The sequence below is a fragment of the Maylandia zebra genome, linkage group LG11 (genome assembly GCF_041146795.1).
Source record: "Maylandia zebra isolate NMK-2024a linkage group LG11, Mzebra_GT3a, whole genome shotgun sequence".
Lineage (NCBI taxonomy): Eukaryota > Metazoa > Chordata > Actinopteri > Cichliformes > Cichlidae > Maylandia > Maylandia zebra.
Window position 1 is genome coordinate 16054710 of NC_135177.1, and position 21044 is coordinate 16075753.

The following is a 21044-nucleotide window of genomic DNA, read 5'->3' on the forward strand; positions in this document are numbered from 1 at the left end:
AGCTGTTAGTGGATAGCGTTGGCACTCCAGCCAGAGGTTCATAAAATTGACATGTCTGTAAATTCATGCATTTATTGACACAAACTAATAGATGCAATGCCTTTTCTGCTCTTTCATTCAGTGTTTTCTCGCCATCTTTTTCAGCCATCTGGACACTTTTTGGATGAGGTTTGAAGTCTGAGGGAAGTGCATTTTTTTCTTTTCCTGTTTTTTTCAGAGAAAAGGGCAGCTTCAAAATCCTTTAGCAGAATGTTGCAGCCAGACGAAGTACACAACAGAAAGGTTTACTGTGCACAGATGCATTCATATTCAGTTTGACTCCAGGAACCGAAGCCAGAGAGTCATGGCTGGCTGTATGTTATAGCTATCAGTCGAATCGTGTCTTCAGACAAAGACAAACCATTACATTATGCATTGCAGTTTGAATCCAATTTTAGTGACCCTAAACAGGAATAAGCAGGTGTAAGAACAATAATAATGTACATTTAAAAAAAAACATGTACAACTGTAGATAATTCCTCAATGTGTTCACAAATGTGCAAAGCAGAAAAAAAAACCCTTCTGCAATCCAATCTATAATAGTAAGTCTACTGTAGACATACAGACAGATGTTTCCTGACCGATTTCCTTGAATGCTATTGTACTGTTTGGGTTCTCAATGTACAATTTAATAAACCATACAAAAATATTGTTTTAACACTTCAAAAATCATAGTTGACATCATGCTTCAGAAATCATGCTTATCTATCTGTCTGTCCACATCTGGTCTGATATATCTGGACTATAGGGTGGCTGTACGGTGCACCCATGCACTCTATTGGCTGCCACTTGCTAACCAAGCTGGCTAGCATTAGCATTAACTTTGCCGCTTACATCCACAGACGATCACTTCTGCTTCCAAAATAAACTGGAAATGAAAGTAAAGCTTGGACTAGGCTGTGTTGATCTTTCTATACAGTCTGGTTTACTTGTGATCGGTGGCGGATGTAGCACAAACCCTTGAAGAGCCCAAACAAATCTGTTTCTTTATTTTCTATTAGTGGAGATTTATATTTTAATATCACTGAGAGGAAACTGATAAATTGCACTTTTTTTCGTTTTCTTTTTTTTTTTTTCTTTTTTTTTGGTCTGTAAATAACTTACTAAACAGTCGACCACAATGCACATTATGTGCATTAAAATGCATTATAAAGTATCGCAATCACATGCTCAGTTTAAGGTTCAGTACTTATCTACACACTGGCTTTAATGAAATCAGAACGAAAAGCAAAAATTATTATTATTATTATTATTATTATTATTATTATTAAAAAAAACATGGATCTCATTGAGACCCCATAAAAAAAACTAAAGTTAACATGGAAAATAAGGGTAAGAGTTGCAGCTAATTTGACTGATTATGCTGTAGAAGCTGAACTGACGTTGCTAAGAATCTGCTTCCTGATCCATCCCCTGTCCCACCCAGCAAAAGGAAGCACTGTACATTATGGATTAAACGTGCCATGAATTATGGGCTGTTTTCCCCCTGTAGAAGGTCCTTTCATGCGCCAAATGGCTCGGCAGTGAAAGAAGAATGAATGGCTCTCCTGTGGCTTTGCTTGTGATGTTATATGTATTCAAATGATGCATTTATGCAACCTATCCCCAATTTAAGCTAAAGCAAACGAGCAGCAAGCTTGAGAACAAGCTATCCCTGCTTTCCCAGTCTCATTTTCTCAGTTTCACCCTCGCTCATCCCTTCCTCCTCATGCTAACAAGATGTGCCAGGCACAGGACACCCTGCAGGCTCCAGAGAGCATTGCCTCTGTGGGACAGATGAGGAGCAGGCTTTTGCCGATCAGCCTGGCTGGAAATCAGGAATGCTCTCCTTCTCCACCTCCTCATCCTTTGCCACTACCTCCTCTCTGCCTCCTCCTTCCTTTCCTAATAGCTCATACCAAACTCACCAGGAGATCTGTGACCACACCATCCAGAGACCATGAGAAGACTGCCACCAACTTCCCCAGAGGTGCAGGATTATGAGCACAAATGCTTTGCATCTGTGCACTGTCTGTCTGTGCATGCCGCAATGGTATTTGTGCTATATGTAATGACAGGCAGTCTCATGTCCCCGTGAGGTGAAAGTGTCATTCAACGAGCACAGATATTTTTGGTCTTGCAAACAAAAAACAAAGTCTGTATTATTTTTTATTTTATTCATGAGCCTGTAAGGAAGCACTGGTGCAATTTAAATAGGTTCACAGACAAATGAATGGCACTCCATCATGAGAATGTACTAATGCACAAGCTTGTTAAGAGACTTCGTTTTGAAAATGATGAAAAGACGTTTCTCCCGTTCTGGTATTTTTATTATTTTATTTTTATGAGAACTTTGTTCCTCCCTTTCCGTTTTGCTTCTTTGCCTCAGTTTAGTCTCTTTACTGCCCTTTCTCTGGGGTTCAGCTGGAAGCGCTCTGTTTTCTCCACAAGAATTTTATGACTGTGTAACAGAGTGTTGAGACACAAAACACTTCAGCAGCACTGGAGAAGACGGCGGGACGGGACTGACAAACAGGGACACAAAGCCTCACAGACCGGAAGAGAATGTGTGTGTGTAGATAGTTAAAGTCAGTGTGTTGACTAAGCATTATTTATGGTATTTAAAGTTTTTTCCAATTGCTCACAGCAAGTGTCTTTAACTTCCAGAGGACACATGGTGTTAAATGTACCTGCGTTATCCAGTTGTGCTACGATCGCACAGTGATGAGCCACTCTGCATGCTTGTAGCATCTGTTCTATGTCTGTCTGAGGGTGAATGTGCATTTTTTGGGCCAATAAGTGCACAAGTGACAGGTTTGGATGGAACAGTTTGCCTCTGATTAATCAGATTCAGTGCAATAACCCTGCAATCCTAGAAGTTTGAAGCAAGACCCCAGATCTTAATTCAGACTTTCATTTCGAACCCCTCTGAAGTAGACAAAGAGGTAATTTGCAAAAGCATCTGGATCCGGTGGCAAAGCAGACCAGGCAGCAGAGCAAGTTCCCATCCGCAGCCCCTCTCCCGAAACTCCCTCCACCCAGCACCCCAACCACCACCCTCGTCTGTTTATCATAGGATCTCCAACACACAATCAAACATGAAAGGATGAGTGCTCGCAAGAGCCTTTCTAGATTTTGTGGAAATGTGACATCTCTGGAAACGTTTAGCCTGTCATAGCTGCCGCTGCTCTTCAAAGAGCGCCGAGAGGAGTAGATTAATGTTGCTTCTGTAACAAACCTTCTTCCTGTCTGTTCGCCTTTCCTACTAAACATGTTGGCTCCCCATATCTACTGTAAGCATAAACAGAGATTACCGACTGTAGAACGATAAGAAGACAACAAATCATTCTAAGATGTGTACATGCATATCGGCAGCGTACTGGTCACGATTTTAACTCGATAAAGCATTTAGGCTTATTTTTTTTATATCGCAAAATGTTTGCATCTAAATTTCATTATGTCATCTAGATTTAAATAGGTTTATGCCTTTGAGTTAGGCTGACCAAATGGGAAAGGCATGGGGACACATACAATACAGCTGAATGTAACGGAGATTTTAAATATGTTATATGATTTATTTATTTTTTTGTTATAGATGAGTACAGGTTAGTAGGAATTAATGAATGTATGAAAATGAGGATACTCAGCATTAGATGAACACCAACTTTCTTTTACTCATACATATAAATGAGTGTTTCTTTCATCTTATCATCACTGCATGTGGTGCAAGTTCTACACTTTTTTCATATTTTTTTAAGGTGAGTTCAGATTGAACCCACACAGATTTTAGCAGTTGCTGGATACAAAGCCAAAGGGAGGATACAGATAGCTGCAAATCTATTAGCTGTAAATTCATCTGAAAAAGCTTGAAACTATAAAAATATGAAAAAAAAAAACAAAACACATTCTAGAACAACTAACTACTTAAGTGTAAAGGGAAGGGGGGGGGGGGACATAAAATAGACCCGCACATACACACACACACAAATACAGTTGTGCTCCCATCACTTACAGTGTCTTACACTGATCTAAACTTCTTAGCCTCACAACGAACTCCAATTTATCTTCAACCTTAAATCAAGCCTCCATATTAAATATTTGTGTCCTGAACTAAGGAGCAAGTTGTTCTGTTCTTATGGTGTGTTTTGGTTGGGCTCCAAGTTATTGTGTTAGTAGCCTTGAGTCAAATAAATAAATACATGAACGAATCCCAAACAACTCCAGCACTGCCATTCCACAGTCGTTCCTGACCTTTGACCTGTGAGGAAGTTCAAACTGAATAAACGTAACTGTTATTTTGACTTTTTCCTCTATCGTGCTGATGATCTGCGTTCTTAAACAGTATTGCTTCAACTTAACATGACTGCTTTATATTTCAGTCACATTAGACCAAATTTAAAAAAAGAATGAGTTCATGTGAAGGAGACCAAAGTGCAGATGCAGTCTTGATAGACCTGTAGAGAGCAATTAGACTCATACGTCATAGTGAGAGAATAACAGCGATGGCAAAAGCATGGTGCATTTAACAAAGAGTTACTGTGAAAAAGAACAGCACTACAATATACGGTATATAAATACACATGGCATAATAGGTCATAGCAACAAGCTCGAAGTGAGTCATTTTTATAATAGCTGATAGTGCTTTTACTTACAGTTGTGGGGGAACCTATCCCAGCTGTCACAGGACAAAAGGCAGGACAGCCTGGACAGGTCGCCAGTCTGTCATGGGGATGACACAATGAAACAGACAAGCATTCACACCTAAAGCCAATTTAAAACCTCCAATTAACCTAACGTGCTAATCTTTGGACTGCAGCAAGCTGGACTATCCAGACATCAGGAGAGCATGCATATTCCCCACAGAAAGACGCCAACCAGTGAAATCAAACCCAGGACTTTCAGCAACTGCACTTCTGTGTGCCACCACTGAGAAACAACTTGGGCGGTACAGGGGTGGCTGATAAGAAATTGGACATGCAGCTAACATTTGCAGTAGCCAACTAGACAGCAGTTTTTGAATGACGATAAGTAGTCATTGTTTAATGGAGCATTTTTTTGCATGAGATATTGACTTCTTAAATCACGTGTTTAATGGTCTTACAAGTTAAAGGTTGATAGTGCTAAATATTAATAGCGTGCACTTCCTTCCACCTGCTCCTAGAGTTTCATCATTGCAGATCGTCCGATTGTTGGGCTTTTTGAGGGGCTTCTTGCCCTGAACTCTAACAGGTCTCAAGTAGCAGGAGTTGCTGCTCTATTCTGTATTGGAAGCCTTTTTCTGGGGGGGGGTGCATTATGTGAAGGACAGACATATAGGGACAGAGAGGGTCAGACAGAGAAAGGAATGCTGTTTACTCATTGCACTCATCCATAAGAGGCCCCCCCAGCAGCCAGTCAGCCGGACACTGCCTCGAGTTCAGCGCCACACCCACCCAATATCCCCCCACCCCAAACCTTCCGACCTTAAACCACCACCACTTTACCAACACAAAAAGATGCAGCACGGCACTTTCCTTTTCACCCTAGCATGCAACTCCCCCCCACCACCGCCACCACTACACCACCCAACACACACACACACACCCCTGGCCTCCCCCTTTCCCACCTTTGTATCAGTTGAAAGGCATATGGTTACTGCCATCCGATTCCCCCCGGCTGAAAGTGCCTTTCACTTTACCGCAGTTCACAAAGAGGTCAGACTACGGCAAACAGAAATATTGTGTGAGAGCTCCCTTTTTTTGTGCCTGAGCTAAGAGATGTGAGAGACACAAGAATAGCGGGGGGAAAGAGAGAGAGATAGAGAGAGAGCCGCTGATAAAGTTACATCTGGTCAAACAAACCTCACTCCATTCCTCATGCCAGAAAAGGAGAATTTATGTTGCAGTGAATAAAAAGCAGTATTTGAGAGTACTGACAGAAACTAACGTCGGACGTGGTCAGCCATACATCATTCACTCAGCTCCGCGTCCACGTCCCACATTTTCGAGCCAGGTGGGATTTCCGTATGTAGTCGAAACAGCTGCATTTTTGGAAGCTTGCTGTTTTTTAGGCCACGGTGGTGCGATTTTCAGCAAAGGGCTTTGTTTCTAACTATCTATCTCGCAGGGAGAAAAATCAATCATCAGTGGGCAGGTAGGGCTGATAGGAGCGAGGTGTCGGAAGTGTCACAGTGACTGGTGTGTGTGCAACACGATGAGGCTGCGTTTCAGTCACAAACCCCTGGGTCCTCAGGGCTATCTAGTCTCTCCAGTCTCTCTTTGTGCTATCCTAGTAAATGATTAATAATGAGTGTTCCTCTGGTGACTTTGTTTGTTAAAAGACTTGTACCTGACAACTCTCGGCAGCTTGTGCACGAAGAGGAGATGGTTTCTAAGAAAGAGCAGGACCTGCTCCTATTTCAGAACATATCCCTGTTTTTTTGAAGCTATGCAATCTCTACCCCACTGTCCCTATTGTTAACCTTAATAATTGCAGCCATGAGTTGCAGAGTAAATTTTCAATCCACAGCCCTGTAATTAGGCTGCCAATTCAGGCACCAATTTACGACCAATATTTTTCTTGGCATTAAAAAGCTACTGAGCTAAAAGATTTGATTTCCAAACGGGAACTCTGGGGAACCACACCAAAACAGCCTCTGGAAAGAAACCACGCAGCCAAAGAGTCTTCAGCACTTCAAACACTTCACTGGAAGCTAAAAGAGATTAATTCTGAAAATCTAACTGCTGTTTACTTTGCCCTTTATGAGGGTTTTTTTTTTGGTAGGATAACATTTGGTGAGAAAGTGTCAGAGTCGGTTTTACTCGAGGCCTGTTGTTTCCCCACAGACCAGGGACTCTTTGAGGAGGTCTTCCCCCAGCAAACCTCCCTCCCACTCTTCTAACTTGAGCAACAGATTGACGACCAGCCATGAAGTGCACCCTGTTCCACGAGGCCATCAAACATTTATTCATCTCTTAAGCTCCTGCCAGCAACTTCATTCACAGACCCTGGGCACTGCACTGCGCTGGGTTGGGGCAGAACATGTTAGGTTAACATAAAGACAATGCAGTGAATTTACACATATAAACTCAAGCCAGTGTGTGTGTTTTCATATTAAGAAACGCACTTGTGAGGGTTTTATTTTTTTTTTTTTACCCCTGAATGGAAGACTGTCTTGCACCATAAATCTGTCCCTCACTGGGAAGACAAAATGAAAATGGCCCCTGTCATAAAACATCTGTAATGGCTCCATCTACCACCAACACATAATGGGGCAATTACCAAGAAGGGGGCTGGGACAGCATGAAGCCCTTAGCTCTCTTTGGTAAACCACACAGCGCTTTGGTGTATGTGTTTGTGTCTCACATGCATATGTCTCTGCATATGCTTATGCTTTATCCTGGCTTGAGGCCTCTGCGTGTAGATGTTCGCTTGAGGCCCAGAGAAAACTATGTTGCAATGTTCCATTTTTAACCTGTTCACTGACCCCTGGATGCTTCTCCCCTATGAAGCCCCACTGTCCATTCCCACAGCTAATATAAAATTGCATTATTGATGCCTGATCTTATGCAAGACCCGGCTCGGGCCTTGCATCTTCCACACCTCGTAATCAAGCGTAATTGAGGTTAACTGTACCACACGGTTGAAACGTTAGACAGGTAAGCCGCAACCTCTCATGATTAATGTAGTGTGTTAGTGTTCTGGGCTCTGACCTTTTGAGATAGGCCAGGCACCATTTTTAAGTGAAAGCTCTGCCTCTGCCGAGCTGTGGAGTTGTCCATCAAGTCCTCCTGCTACACCCCCTCCCTCCAAAGTCAGATTCATGTCTTGCTGCCTCATTGCCCCTGACCCATGTTTGTTTGCCTCTATGTCTTGTTTTACAATGCAGAACCAACACCTTTTTCGATACCACCCATTTTCAAATCATTTTTAAACCTATGTAGAGCAGTAAAAAAGTTAATCGACACTGAGTCGGTGTCAATCAGGACAGAAAGAATGGCACAGCTGGCACATCAGATTCTTTTCTAAGCCATAAACGGTTTTTCCAGCATAATCTGGGGTCACTTTGCTGATTAGTTCTTGTTTTTTCCTTAAAGGTTGCTACCACAAAACATAAGCTTTAGACCTAACACATACTCGAGTGGCCCAAGCATGTAGGCCAGTGAAAGCTATGAGTCAGGCGCCCGCTGGTCAGTGACCTTCCCTCTGTTCTCGAGCCGCTGCACGGATGTAAACTGGCAGCGAGGTTACGTCCTTACCGTGCTCCCAAACATAAGCATTGTCACTGCGAACTGAGTAAATTTACTTTTCACTTGAGCTCATTCAGACACTCACACATGCGCTCTCGTAAAGACAAAAAGATGGACTCTGAGCACACAAGAAGACAAGCTGCCTTTATGCAGAGATCCACAGGAGAACCTAAAAGGTGCGCTTGTTAATCAAGGATGGCGAAGACCTGGGTCACCATCTGTAACATAGACCAGGGGCAGTGAATGGATGAGGAGGGGTGAAAGGGCACCCTCAGACATTCCTTTAGAAAATAAACAGAACACAAACTGGTTTCTCTGGACAGGTATTCAACGCAGATCCATCAGCCTGAGCTTTTGCTGTTTCTTGAAGGTTCTAAATGTGTTTTAATGTGACGCTACAAAGTAGACTTTCATGCTCGGGAAAACAATGCTCTATTGCTTGAAACATTTAAGTGGCATTCGACTGCAACTGCAATAAGATACACTTCCTTCATCCTCACATTTCAAAAGCCCAGTTGGGAGTGTGTTTAATGCAATTAGCAGGTTATCTGTGGTGAAGCGGAGGTGTCTGCTGTCTTCCTGTTACCGTATGGCCTGGCAGGAGGCAGGGATAGCTTTCTTTTGTACCTTGGAGGAACACAAGGCAGATGCCCTGTTAGAAGAGAGCAGCCCAGTCTCTTTTGTTACATCATAGCTGTTTAGGGTTTGGGGGTGTTTGTCCAGACTTTATTAAATTTCTCTGCTCAGACAATGTCTGCTAACCTGAGCAGTTTGGGTTGTCTTTTTGCAAAAAAAAAAAAAAAGAAGAAGAAAAGAAAAGAAAAGAAAAGAAAAGAAAAATTAAGAAAGAAGAAGAAGGAAACCTTACAAATACATTTTTACTTTTTTATGACTCACTGCAAAGACAAAAAAAAAGTGACCTCTGGCATTAAAGCAGAGGCAAGTGCATTAAATGTTTAGGGGCCAGCCCCCGCCTTTGTGTTTGAGCCAGTGGTTCAATGAAAGGCAGCAGTAGGGGTCACTTCAGGCATCTGCTCCTCTCCTGCACCACTCATCTGCCCATCTGTGTGTGCCGTTGCCCTTCTGTCCACTCAGACACGCTCACAGATACACAGATACGTCTAGAGGCTCACACTCGCTGAATAATGTGGGGTAAGTCTGTGAGAGTCAATTTATTCTGCGTCTGTTTGAACCCAGAGAAGCACCACCTTGCACTGCCTTGGAAAGAAATGTCTGGCTTTATTATTGAAGGGACGACACTATCTGGGAAACCGGAAATGGAGGTCAAATAAATAAATTATATGTGAGGAAAGAAAACTGTTAAATAAATTGACTGTATTCTTACTGGAGTGTATCAGTAGCAGTTTAAAAGTCAGACCTCGGCCAAATCTAAGCATTCTCATCTGTGTTTTCATGTCTCCAGTGAGCAAGTCAAAGCACAGCATCTAAGCCTTCGCAGAGCATTTTCTAATGCTTCTTAATGCCGGTTTAATACGTTTCTGTACTCGCTTAGAGGTCCCTGCTGTCTGGACGATCAGTGTGATTTATGCCTTTCCTGTCGCTGCTGAGGGCATCACTGATAAGAGAGCCGTTAAGTATGAGGAGCATTTATGTCTCCAGAAGAGCCGAGACATTTTCTAAACTCTTGGAGACGCTCCCGGGCTTTCACTGAGTACAGCACCTTGTAGATCTTCACTTGGGCAGCCTTACAGTTCTCTCAAGAGGAGCCTCCATGCACAGATGTGGGGTGTCAAGACTATTTGTGTTATACATTCTCCACATTTCTGATGAAAAGGACCCCTCTCTTTTCCAGTTTTGGTTTGCTTAGACTAATGTATTAGGACCGAGTTTCAAATAAACACAACTCTGGTTTTGTGCTCTCTCGCTCTCTCTCTCTGTGCTCGGTGTGGATGAAGGGACAATAACGCAGTTGTGATGGAGAACTTTATAGGAACGTTCAACTTAAGAGTGAGGGATTGAAGCGGGGTAAACAAAGCATTCCTTTCCCTTTCATCGCCATTTAACTGTTCCCTTAAAATCCCGTCTCACCTCCAGGCCAGTGCCCACCAGACCGAGGGACTTGTCAAATAAATATAAATCAAACAGCAAAGGTTTACTGCACGAGTTAATACGCAATAGCTTAGAAATTTCAACTTGATTGAGCAACTTTACAGTTTCTCTAATCCACAATCAGCTGCAAAGTCTTCATCTCTGGTGCGGAAAAGAGTCCTGTGGTGGTGCACCATATCTCTCACAGTAGCGCCCCGTTGATGGTTCTCCAGACATGTTTTGTGCATTTTATGTTCAATATAGGTATTTGTTGTGCCTGAAAATGAACAAATAAATGAAATGAATGAAATGATGAAATGTGGCCTGTTTGGGGTGGGGGGAATTTGGTTATACTCAGGGGAATGCTTGTTGTGTCAGTCATTTGCAGCGGCCGCTAAAGAGTGCACTTAGCATCCTCTGTTTCCGCGTAGCAAACATGTGGGGAGTGACATGATACTGTACAAGAGCCTGGACAACATATAACATTTCAAAGCAATTTCCTAATTGTTTCCAGGCCAAGGTCGATAGCACTCTATGGAAGCTATCCCTTCTTTCAAACTTTTTTATTTTCCTTCTTTTGCTTTCTTTTTTTTTCCTGTTTTCATCCACAGATTGGAAAACATTAAAGTATTAAGTAAACTTGACCCAGGTAGGACTAATTCATTGAGAAATAGCTGCATTCAGTGTCATATCAGCAACAGTCAAGTCAGTGGATTCCCCTCGCTGTGGATGGTCACCATGTGGGGCAATTCTGACACATCCAGTCAGTGCACACTTACATTTGTGGTCTGTGATGAGAACGTGTTCACTAAGACCAGATCTGACCTGCCAGGAAACGTGTATGTGGACCGGATGCACTTTGTACATCTCATTCAGGGAATAAAAGTAAAACTACTCAGAGAGACTCTAATGAAGTAGTATCAGGTGATTCTTTTTTTCTTCAGGTAATGAGAGGAAGGATTTTATTAAGATAAATATAGAATATAGATAGAATATTGCGAGAGTGGGAAAATGAATGAAAATGAAGGGTGGAAAATGCAAGGGATTAAGAATCAGTAATGCAAGCAATTTAGTGTATCAACAGATTAAAAAGACATCTTATTGCCTTCCCATAGCTTCCCCAGAAACTAATCCCCTGCAAAGTTCTTACTGGACTTAAAAACACATCAAATTAATGCAAAAGAATTTTTCTTAAAAGAATAGTTGGCATCAATCATCAGAAGGCCAGACTGGTGGGCTTTCTTTTGAATTTTATTTGTACAGTAATGGTGTGGAATATTAGCCAGTAATATATGTAAATAAATGATCTTATATATCATTGTAAAAGCTCTTTACACTCTAACTGAATGCACCTCCTATATGCAATTATGAGGTAGACATTAATAATGGTATTTTCCACCCTCTGCAAAATATCAATACACCTTAAATTACTCTTATCCACGTAAGAAATATATGATTATCATGAAAACTCTGTACATCACAAATAATAAAATAATTATAGAATAGAAATTATACCGATTTGAGTGCATTTTTGTACATTTACAAAGAAATGCCGTTTTCTCATTTCTTCATTCGTTGCACTTTGTAGAGTTCTTTTGGGGCGGGGGACTGTACAAGTATTTACAACTCAAACAAACAAAAAGAAAACGAACAGCAGTGCATTCAAAGCTAATGTGCATTTAAATAACGTCTCGTTTGCGAGTCCTTTTTCTTTTTCTTGTCTTTTTTTAATATTTTGTTTTTTCGTCATCAGAGAAGACGAATTCAGCTGACCACATGTCCTTGGCGCAGTCAGTTGTGGAAGTGCATTTTGTAAAGATGCCGACTTTTGAGCTTGAAATTACGCCTCAGTTATGTGTTCTTTCTTTCTTTCATTCACGCATTAAGTCTGATTTTGTGTCCTTTCTGTCCGTAAATGCGCCCTCTCCCAGCGCCTTTCAGATGGTCTCCAGTAAGGAAAAACAAGAAATCTCTTTGAAGGCATTGCCACCACCACCACCATCACGACCACCGTCTTATCACCTCTCCTCAGACCAGTCTGTGTTTGTGTTTGGTAGATTAGATCAACCCCTTCATTTTTTTTTATTTATTTGTTTTTTTTTTTACAACGGGCACTTGCTCGGGCCTGTAATGACTCCAGCTGGACAGTTACATTTGAGGCCTGGATGCACATACCCAAAAGAGTCCGGCCAGGCTGCCAGGATCACACGCTACAACAAAGCGCTGCTTAAAGGCAAAGCCCGCTGTCCTCGGCACGCACATGTGCGCAGTCGGACTTAATAGTTCCCCCCATCTCAATCAGAACGCCCTTCTCCTCGTGCCATGTGGACACATCGCACTTTTTGGGAAAAAAACAACAAGAAAAATCTATTTTATGATACTTGACGCCTAGTTGGGAAATATTGTGCTTAACACTTTAAGGCAGAGAGTGAAATTTAATGCGACTGAGTCTGAATAAATAAAAGATATGGCCTCGTGTGTGTGTGTGTGTGTGTGTGTGTGTGTGTGTGTGTGTGTGTGTGTGTGTGTGTGTGTGTGTGTGTGTGTGTGTGTGTGTGTGTGTGCGCGCATCCCTTTTGAATAAAAACAAGGCGCATCATGCGTCAAAACGCTTTGAGACCCATGAGGACTTTCTACCTTCAGCCTTGAACCCACTGAGAGTATCTTTAACAATCTTCTGTTGTTGTTTTTTGTTTTGTTTTTTCACAATAATGGCCGCTACCTGCACCCACACTGCTCCACCACCATATCCTCGTACTGTTTGTACACCACGTTATTGCCCGAGTCTATGTACAGGATGCTGATAGGGCTGAGTTTGGTGGGCACGCAGCAGCTGGGCGGGGTGCTGTTGGGGTCCATGGAGTTCATGAGCGTCTGTATGATGGCGTGGTTGGTCGGCTCCAGGTGCGACCTCAGGGGGAAGTCGCACACCCCCTCGCAGTGGTAAGCCTCGTAATCCAGGGGTGCAATGATCCAGTCGTCCCAGCCAAGCTCTTTGAAATTCACGTGCAGAGCCTTTTTGCTGCACCTGGATTTGGATTTCTTCCCGTGCCGCTTCCCGTGCCGGTTGCCCAGCGCCGTCCTCCTCCGCCGCCTGGGCCCTTCTCCTTTGGCCCCAGTCAGCGGAGATACCCCCTCCTCCTTTGCCACCTTCACTTCCTTCTCACTGACCGACCTCCGCGACTTGATCTGCTCCTTCATCTCGTTGAACAGGTTCTCCCTCTTCTTGGAGCGGGTGTAGGCCACCAAGATGGCCTTCTCCTGCTGGGACCGGCCGCTCCTGTCCAGCCCCAGCTGCCTCAGGTCGACCTCGGTGTCCGATTTGCCCAGTGTGACCCTTAGCTGGAGGCAAAGCTGGTTCTCCTGCTGATAGTGACGAGAGCGATGGGGGTGGTGATAATGATGCTGGCGCGCTTTAAACACTTCCCACACGTCCAGCACTTCCCAGCCGGCTTTCGTGGAATCCAGCAGGTCCAGGGACCTGGAGTCCAGCAGCTTGTCTGAGCGACAGGGGTAGAGCTGAATGTCGTAGAGGCCCGTCTTCTGCAGGGAAGTCTGCAAATCCCCGGGCGCTCTCCTAAATATCCTTAATTCCGCCCCGACCAGCTCCTCTTTTTCTGAAAGGGTTGAGACATCAAACAGATACTTTTGTCTTCGCAGAGGAGAGTGCAAAAGATCGTCTGCGGGGATAAAAGGAGAAAATAATTGCAGTCAGATTCACTTAGGGTGTACAGTGTTCAGAGGGAGGACGGGAGGGGTGAGAGGAAGGAGGGGGTCGGGGGGTGGGGGGCTCACATTCTCCCACAGAGGCCTTCTCTCTCTTTCTTGTTGTTCAAATGTCCACCCTGGACCTGACTGAAACAAACTGCAGCTGACAAGTCCCCAGTCTGGAGGGGAATTGAAAAAAGAAAACAACTCATACCATTATATGGAACTTAAAACAATTGTTTTTCTCGAAATGACGCCTTTTTAAAACTTTTATAGGGCTAAAGGCGGGATGAAGGTTAAGCTCACAGAGTTTATTTGAAAGCTTCCTTATATAAAATTTGCGGTTTCTTAATTTAATTTCCTGCAAAACGTGCACGTATTTTGAGATGAATTATAAATTCTGTCTTTTTTTTCCCACTTGATATCACATTTCTCCGAAAATCACGGGAATGACGTGAACACTTTTTATAAATATTTTTTTTGCGAACAAAACTCCAGAACAACCTGCCAATATTTGCATTCCGTGCCACTTTTAATCAAAGCCAGTGTATTTTCGCAAAAATACCCACGCTTTCGTTCAACATGCTGACAGACCGATCATTAATTTCCACTTCTCTGGCTGAGCAGAAGAAGCCTGAAACTATTATTTCCCTAAAAGTCTGAGAAGCAGCCAGAGCACCAGAAAAAAAAATGTATTTAGTTTTCTCTTCTTTTTTCTTTTTTGGAGGAGGGGGAGAGAGATTTATTGCTGAGACTTGTTTGTAAGAAACCCCCCCCCCCCCCCCCCCCCCCCCCCCAAAAAAAAAAAACAAGGGGCTTTGTGATGCGAAGGGTCCTCAGCGCTGCCAGACACTAACGGACCAAGCGACATACTGTACACTCAGCTGAACAATACACAATTAATGCATTATTCCCCACTGGAGACCCAGGAGGTCAACAAATATTTCATCAAGGCGAAGCAATGAGACTGGAATTTAACACCGAGACAGGCTGCATGAGAAGGTGTTAGCACGTATTCAATTTCTCATTTAATGGAAACATTTTATTTAATTTTGTGTGTGTGTGTGTGTGTGTGTGTGTGTGTGTGTGTGTGTGTGTGTGTGTGTGTGTGTGTGTGTGTGTGTGTGTGTGTGTGTGTGTGTGTGTTGAAAGGGGGAAAAACTGCATCTATGGCGAATTTTTTCGCCCTCCCCGGTGCTTTTTACTGTTTTCGAATTTTACCCCAAAGGAGCTTCAACAGTTTCAGTAAAACATAAAAAAGTAATTTAAAAAAAAGACGAAAAAATGAATTTAGATTTAATATATGAAATGTTAAAGTTTTATTAAACAAATATCTCAACATGTTTCAACTGTTTGTGATTTACTGCGCACTTTTTTAGTCAAATCAGTATTTTATCGTGATTCTTTTTATTATTATTATTCATTCATATTATTAAAGTGACTTGGCTAGATCGAAAAGCCCTCGTGGTCTGATTTGTAAAAGTTACTCCATAGAGATATTTAAATGCGGTTGTCAGTTTCCCCTGTGATCTCAGCCGAGTCAGACAGTAAAAGCAGATTGAAACCTTGTGCTCCTTTCAGTGACTTTGCACGTCTGGTTTGCATTACTTTTTTTTATAAGACCTCAAACAAATCGAATACAAGTTCACCAAATAATTAACAGTTCTCAATTCCCATATTCCTCATTAAAGTACTTTCCCTCTTATATTTAATCTCATCCCTGCCAACGACAACATCCCCCTTAAAACGCGAAGGGGACTGTCAGTGACTGACTGCAGGAATTATTTTGTTATTTTTGTAGACAGTTAAAAAAGAAAGTTACAAACTTTTCTTCATTTGAGTATTATACACAAAGCCAATTTTTTCCATTATGCGTAACACGCTTGACGGCGGATAATTGGGGGAGAGTGCGGTAGATTTTATTGCGTGGTTAAAGCCTGCATCCTGTGCACTTTTTTGTGACCTTGTTGGTTGTATCTGAGCAAATGCAAACCATGTTTTTGTCATCTATGCCTGTTTAGAGAGAGAGGGGGATAGAGAAAGAGAGCGAGAGAGAGAGAGAGAGGCCAGGCTGCACCATCTGCGCTTTAATGAGTTACCCCAAGTGCCAAAAGTAATTTTCAGAATCGGGTTATTCTTTTCTGATCTTGCCTTTTCTGACCTCCAGGAAACACCGCCTGGTTAATAAGCAAATTTCATCTATCTAAAAAAAATGTAAAAAAGTGTGAAAGCAAAAGAAGCTACAGGTCTTTTTTTAAAAAAAGCTATCTCTGCACGCATGAGTCATGCGCAAAAGTTACTACTTTCCGCGTCAAAAAGCCTTCCCCCGTGTTTCCTGATGGAGGTGATTCAAATAGGGAAATGTCCCAGCTGAGGTTCATTGTGCAGGTTAATTCAGTGCAACACTTTAGGGATGCTGGGAGGAATCCCAGAAGTAACCGAAGGTACTTGAGCTGAAAGAACGGAAAGAAAAATAATTTTCCGTAATTAAAGTGGCGGTGGCAAAAAAAAGAATACAAACCACTTCACAGCGACGAAACTTCCCTTTCGATTTTTTCCTCTCTCGTCATTTTTTTGGTGATGTGCCCATTGTGGCCGAGTTGGGTCATTATGGGAGAATAGACAGTGTTTGATATGTTATGACATGAACACTCAATTAGATCACCGAGTTCAAATACTCCAGTCAGCCGTTCGATGCCAAGCAGCTCTCAGAGGGTCCAGCTCGGGGTCACAGCTAGTGACACATCACATCAAAATCACAGGAGAGAGTGAGGCGTTTTTCCTATCAAACCAGCTCACACTGCAAGAAATGGCTGCACGGACGAGCAAAACAAATTTACAATCACCCCAACAAAGTCTCTCTCTTTTTTTGTTTTTTTCTGTCTTAAAAAGAACACGAGCGTGAGAGAACCGCTTTTATTTTCATTGCGCATTTTTGGTTGCTTTCTATGAACTTGAAATACATCTATTTAAAAATCAATTTTCTTGACAAGCGAAGAAAAACATTTGATTATTAGTTAAATCATTTCAATTGCGCATCATTGGGGCTGATATGCTTCCACGGAACAGCTCAGGATGGACATTTTTTGCAGCGCGCAGTCTGCGTCCTGGAGCCGAGGCTCGGAGTGTTTCAGACAGGAGGGGACGCAAACAAAGATAGCTTTTATTTCTCCCTCAAAGATTAACTCGGCGTATGTCCCCTTGTGTGTGTTGGATGTGTTAGTGTTTATCAGATTGTGTTTGTTCTCGCGGGCCGGTCAAATCACTTGGTTACACACGTTAACTGAGCCAAACACCTGCTTCTCACACCGACCCGCTTCTTCCCCCGGCCCTCCCAGCCCCTCTTTGTCAGAACAAGTTGGTCAAACTGGGCACCATGAAGGCAACAGATTCCACGCTTTAATATATGTGGGACTGGGGTGCTTGCGTTTGAAACTCGGATAATTATTTAAGGATTCTTGGGTAAAAGAACCGAACACGAAACTCACAGCAAGTGTTTTAAGCTGGGGGGGGGGGGGGGCAAAAGTTCTCTGTGTTCACGTGGAGGTTGGGAGCGGGGATAGCTTTTGCTACAGCCTGCATTGACAGTGATTTACAGCTTTCATCTAGAGAGCGCCTCAATTAGTGTTTTACTGTCGTGTTGCCCAGAGGTTAATTTAAGTGTAATATAATACTCGAAAGAAAAGTTATATGTTTCAGTCAACCGTGGGGAAAACACATCCAAAAATAAATAAATAAATAACCACGAAAATCAGCGCAGTGTTCAGGAGCAATGAATAAACCTGCAACTTTCAAATCTTTGCTTTTGTTCAGCACATTTTTTAAGAATCTCACTGGATACTGTGTGCGTAAAAGTCCGCCTGCACGGTGCTTTAAAGTGTGCGTAAAAGCAGCTTGTTCTTCACTCGTTATGCGTTACTGTCATTTCTTAGCAACATTTTAACAACCTCTACAAGGAGAATATTAAACCCGTCTGAAGGTGGGTGGGGGAGTGGGGGGGGGGGGGGGACTGTGCCACAAAATTATGCAAGACTGAGCTGATGGAGACAGCAGCTGAAAGAAACCAACCTGTTCCTCTGTCCACAAAACTTGTTATGGTGTTGGCAGATTTAGAAGAGCGGAAAAAGCTGGCGTTTAGTCCGAGTTTCTCTGCAGCAGAGTATGTCCTGTATATGGAGAGCATGTACTCATGCGGAACAATAGCGTCCTTTAGATCTTCTTTGTGGTGTCCCGCGACAGGATGAGAGGACGCGAAGATGTCTTTTAGGAATTTGGAAGAGCTTTGTCCATCCTGGTGTGGGATCCTGGCACCCCTGTTCCTCCTCGGCGCAGAGGGAGAGATGATAGCAGCAGACTGGAAACACGGTATATTCCCAAGGAAAACAAGGAGGAGGCCCAGATATATCGTAATGACTCGAAATGCGTCCATGGCTGGAACATTCACCGGGAGATGTTAATAAACTCAATTTTTTCCCTCCCCCGCGCAGTGAAGTTAAATTCGAGGAGCTGCGTGAGCCAGAGATGGTGTGCGCTTCAGGGTCTGAGAGCAGCTAACTTTTGCGCTCTCCGGCCGCACCAGAAGAAGTGCGTTTTTCGCTCTGGACTCCACACAAGAGCGGAGACTGTTGGGCCGAAAAGAAACACGCCCACATGGTGGCTCAGTGCAGGGCTTCCCAAACAATTTTATGTCACAGACGTACTATAAAGCGTGCATGCTAGAGGACAGAGTGAAAGGGGGAAATAACAGTGTGGGAAGGTTTGGAATGTTTTTTGATTTATCAGTGAGTAAAATGCGTGCACGTGATAAATCTGATTTACTGTGAATGGCAAAAACTCGAGTTGTAACATTTTTGACATTTCTGTCTGTAGCTTGGAGCTCTTTTAAGGTAGTGGATTCAAAATGTAACGCAAAGTATTTACACGTCTCTGCTATTAAATAGTGCAGCTATTTTCTCTGCAGCACAATTACTCATTGCATGGTATGGTCTCAAACACAGAGAGTGAAATGTTACAATTAACCCCATAGTCTGGGTTAGTTGTAACATATCCTGGGGGTGAAATGTAACGCAATGAAATAAGGGTACTGACAAAATCTTAAAATGTAATCTTTTTTATTCAACACCTGAATGCGCTTAGATCTAGTTATGTAGCTATGTGTGTGTGTGACAGAATGCAGAAATCTAGCGTTTGAACATATACCAACCCCTAAAAAAAAGACAAATTATGGAATTTTCAACAACTGAAAATTTGATTAATTGTGGTTGGTCTTTCTTGAGTTTGGCCTCATTGGCTCAGTGGGCATTGTAACCTACAACTCTTGCACCAACCTTTGAACATAACAATGAAGCTGAATTACCGTTTTCATGGCTTACCTTGGTGTGGTTTGCAAAGTGCTTCAGAGAGATGAAGAAGTCTGTTTCTTGGACCCATCCTGATTTATTTCCACTACCAGTACTTCCTACTGGCCCATCTCTGACAAAGTGTTCTGCATAACGTATGCGTGGGAACACAAACATCGGAGGAATTGTGTTGCCAATGGCATTAACCGCATATACAAAGGTGACCAGTGAACCTCTCTGCTGATGTCATTACCCCAACTTGTTTAATATAAGTTAAAGTAATAGTGTGGTAAGTTGTAAAATCTGCATTATTGTTACAACTAACCCAGACTGTTGCTGTTACAACTGACCCAGACTCCTATAGCCATGAACTAGCTAACATTACAGCCAACGGCTAAAACATTAGCACTAAAGACCTACACAGAATATATCCCCATAGACATACAAATAACACAATTTAAGTTTGATGAGTTTAACTGAAAAGCAGACAATGCTATTAGAAATTGAAATAAACTTGCTTTTTGGCATACAAATTACTTTTTTTCTTCTTAAATTGTCCGTGTTTGCCAAAATGTGCTAATTTTTCACATGTGATAGAAGAACTGAATTGGGCATGTACAGGATGAGTCACATCATTTGAAACTTAGCCCTGACTGGAGAAATTGAAAGTGTTACAACTGACCGACGTTACAACTATCCCCGGTCTCCCCTATCTAATTTTGTGGATGAAATTATATGAGACATTTCACTGTTTCCTCTTATTAGCCTGTGTTTTTTCACTGGCAAGTTTGAAAAATTAAGCGTAGGCCTTGTCAAATTTGAGAAACACTGGAAGGGACTAACAGCCCTCCTTATCGGTAAGTCTGACAGTGTGAAAGCTTCCAAGGACGATGACGTTAGATTAGAGTTTAAGCGCAGATACACTGAAGACACAAACGAAGTGATCGTAAAGTTGCGACATTTTTTAAAGAAATCTTTAAAGATTATTCATATTTTACAAAAAATATACCAAATGTAGGGAAAACTAACTTTCAGGATAAATATCATTTGATGATTTCTTTCTTTTTCCGTTTTTACTTTAATGACTGAGTAGGCGTAGGTTTTCAGAGGCAGAAATGTCATTAAATAACCAGAGCCGAAAAGGTTCCTGGGTTTAAATGTAACTCAGTGGTGTGAACATTGTAAAGTTAAAACGCTCAGCCTCGGCGTAGAGCCCTTCAAATGATTTCGTCGAGACTCTGCTGACCTCCAATGGCCTCTAGCGTACATTACAAGAGGGAGGGAAGACGTTTCTCACGTCCGCGAACAGAACAGAGACCAACGTGGGAGCAGCTAAGGGTTAAAATGTAATTGGTGTTGAAACTTTTATTCGTGATTAGCTTTCACTCAAACCTAGCCACTTGTTTTAAAGCAGAGCAGACTGTGAGACAGAGTTTGGTGATGGAGGGGATTTTTTTTCCTACTCTGGTCAGTAAGAGTAGATATCCTTACTGTGGTCATCTCGGGTGCGCAGTTCTTGTCATGAGCAGCTGCTTTTCAAGATTTTTGTTGGCAAGAGGCAACTATCAGAAAAAAGCAGTTGTCCTCAAAGGAACTTTTAGCAGACAGTGAGAGGACTGCATCGTGGTCCAGTTAAAATAAACAAGGATTATTTTGAACTGTGAATCATGCAAAGCTACTCTAGTAGAGTCTGGGAACAAAA

The 21044-nt window shown here is 42.5% G+C and overlaps 1 protein-coding gene across 1 annotated transcript; it reads right to left on the bottom strand.

Moving 5' to 3' along the window:
- Window positions 1–11530: 11530 nt before the first annotated feature.
- Window positions 11531–18600, bottom strand: gdf6a (growth differentiation factor 6a). The gene is made up of 2 exons (XM_004541661.3): window positions 18072–18600; window positions 11531–13975 (listed from the first exon to the last, which is right to left on the bottom strand). Exons 1-2 carry the CDS (start codon window positions 18430–18432, stop codon window positions 13014–13016), a joined length of 1323 nt encoding a protein of 440 aa, XP_004541718.1. The 5' UTR covers window positions 18433–18600; the 3' UTR covers window positions 11531–13013.
- Window positions 18601–21044: the final 2444 nt, after the last annotated feature.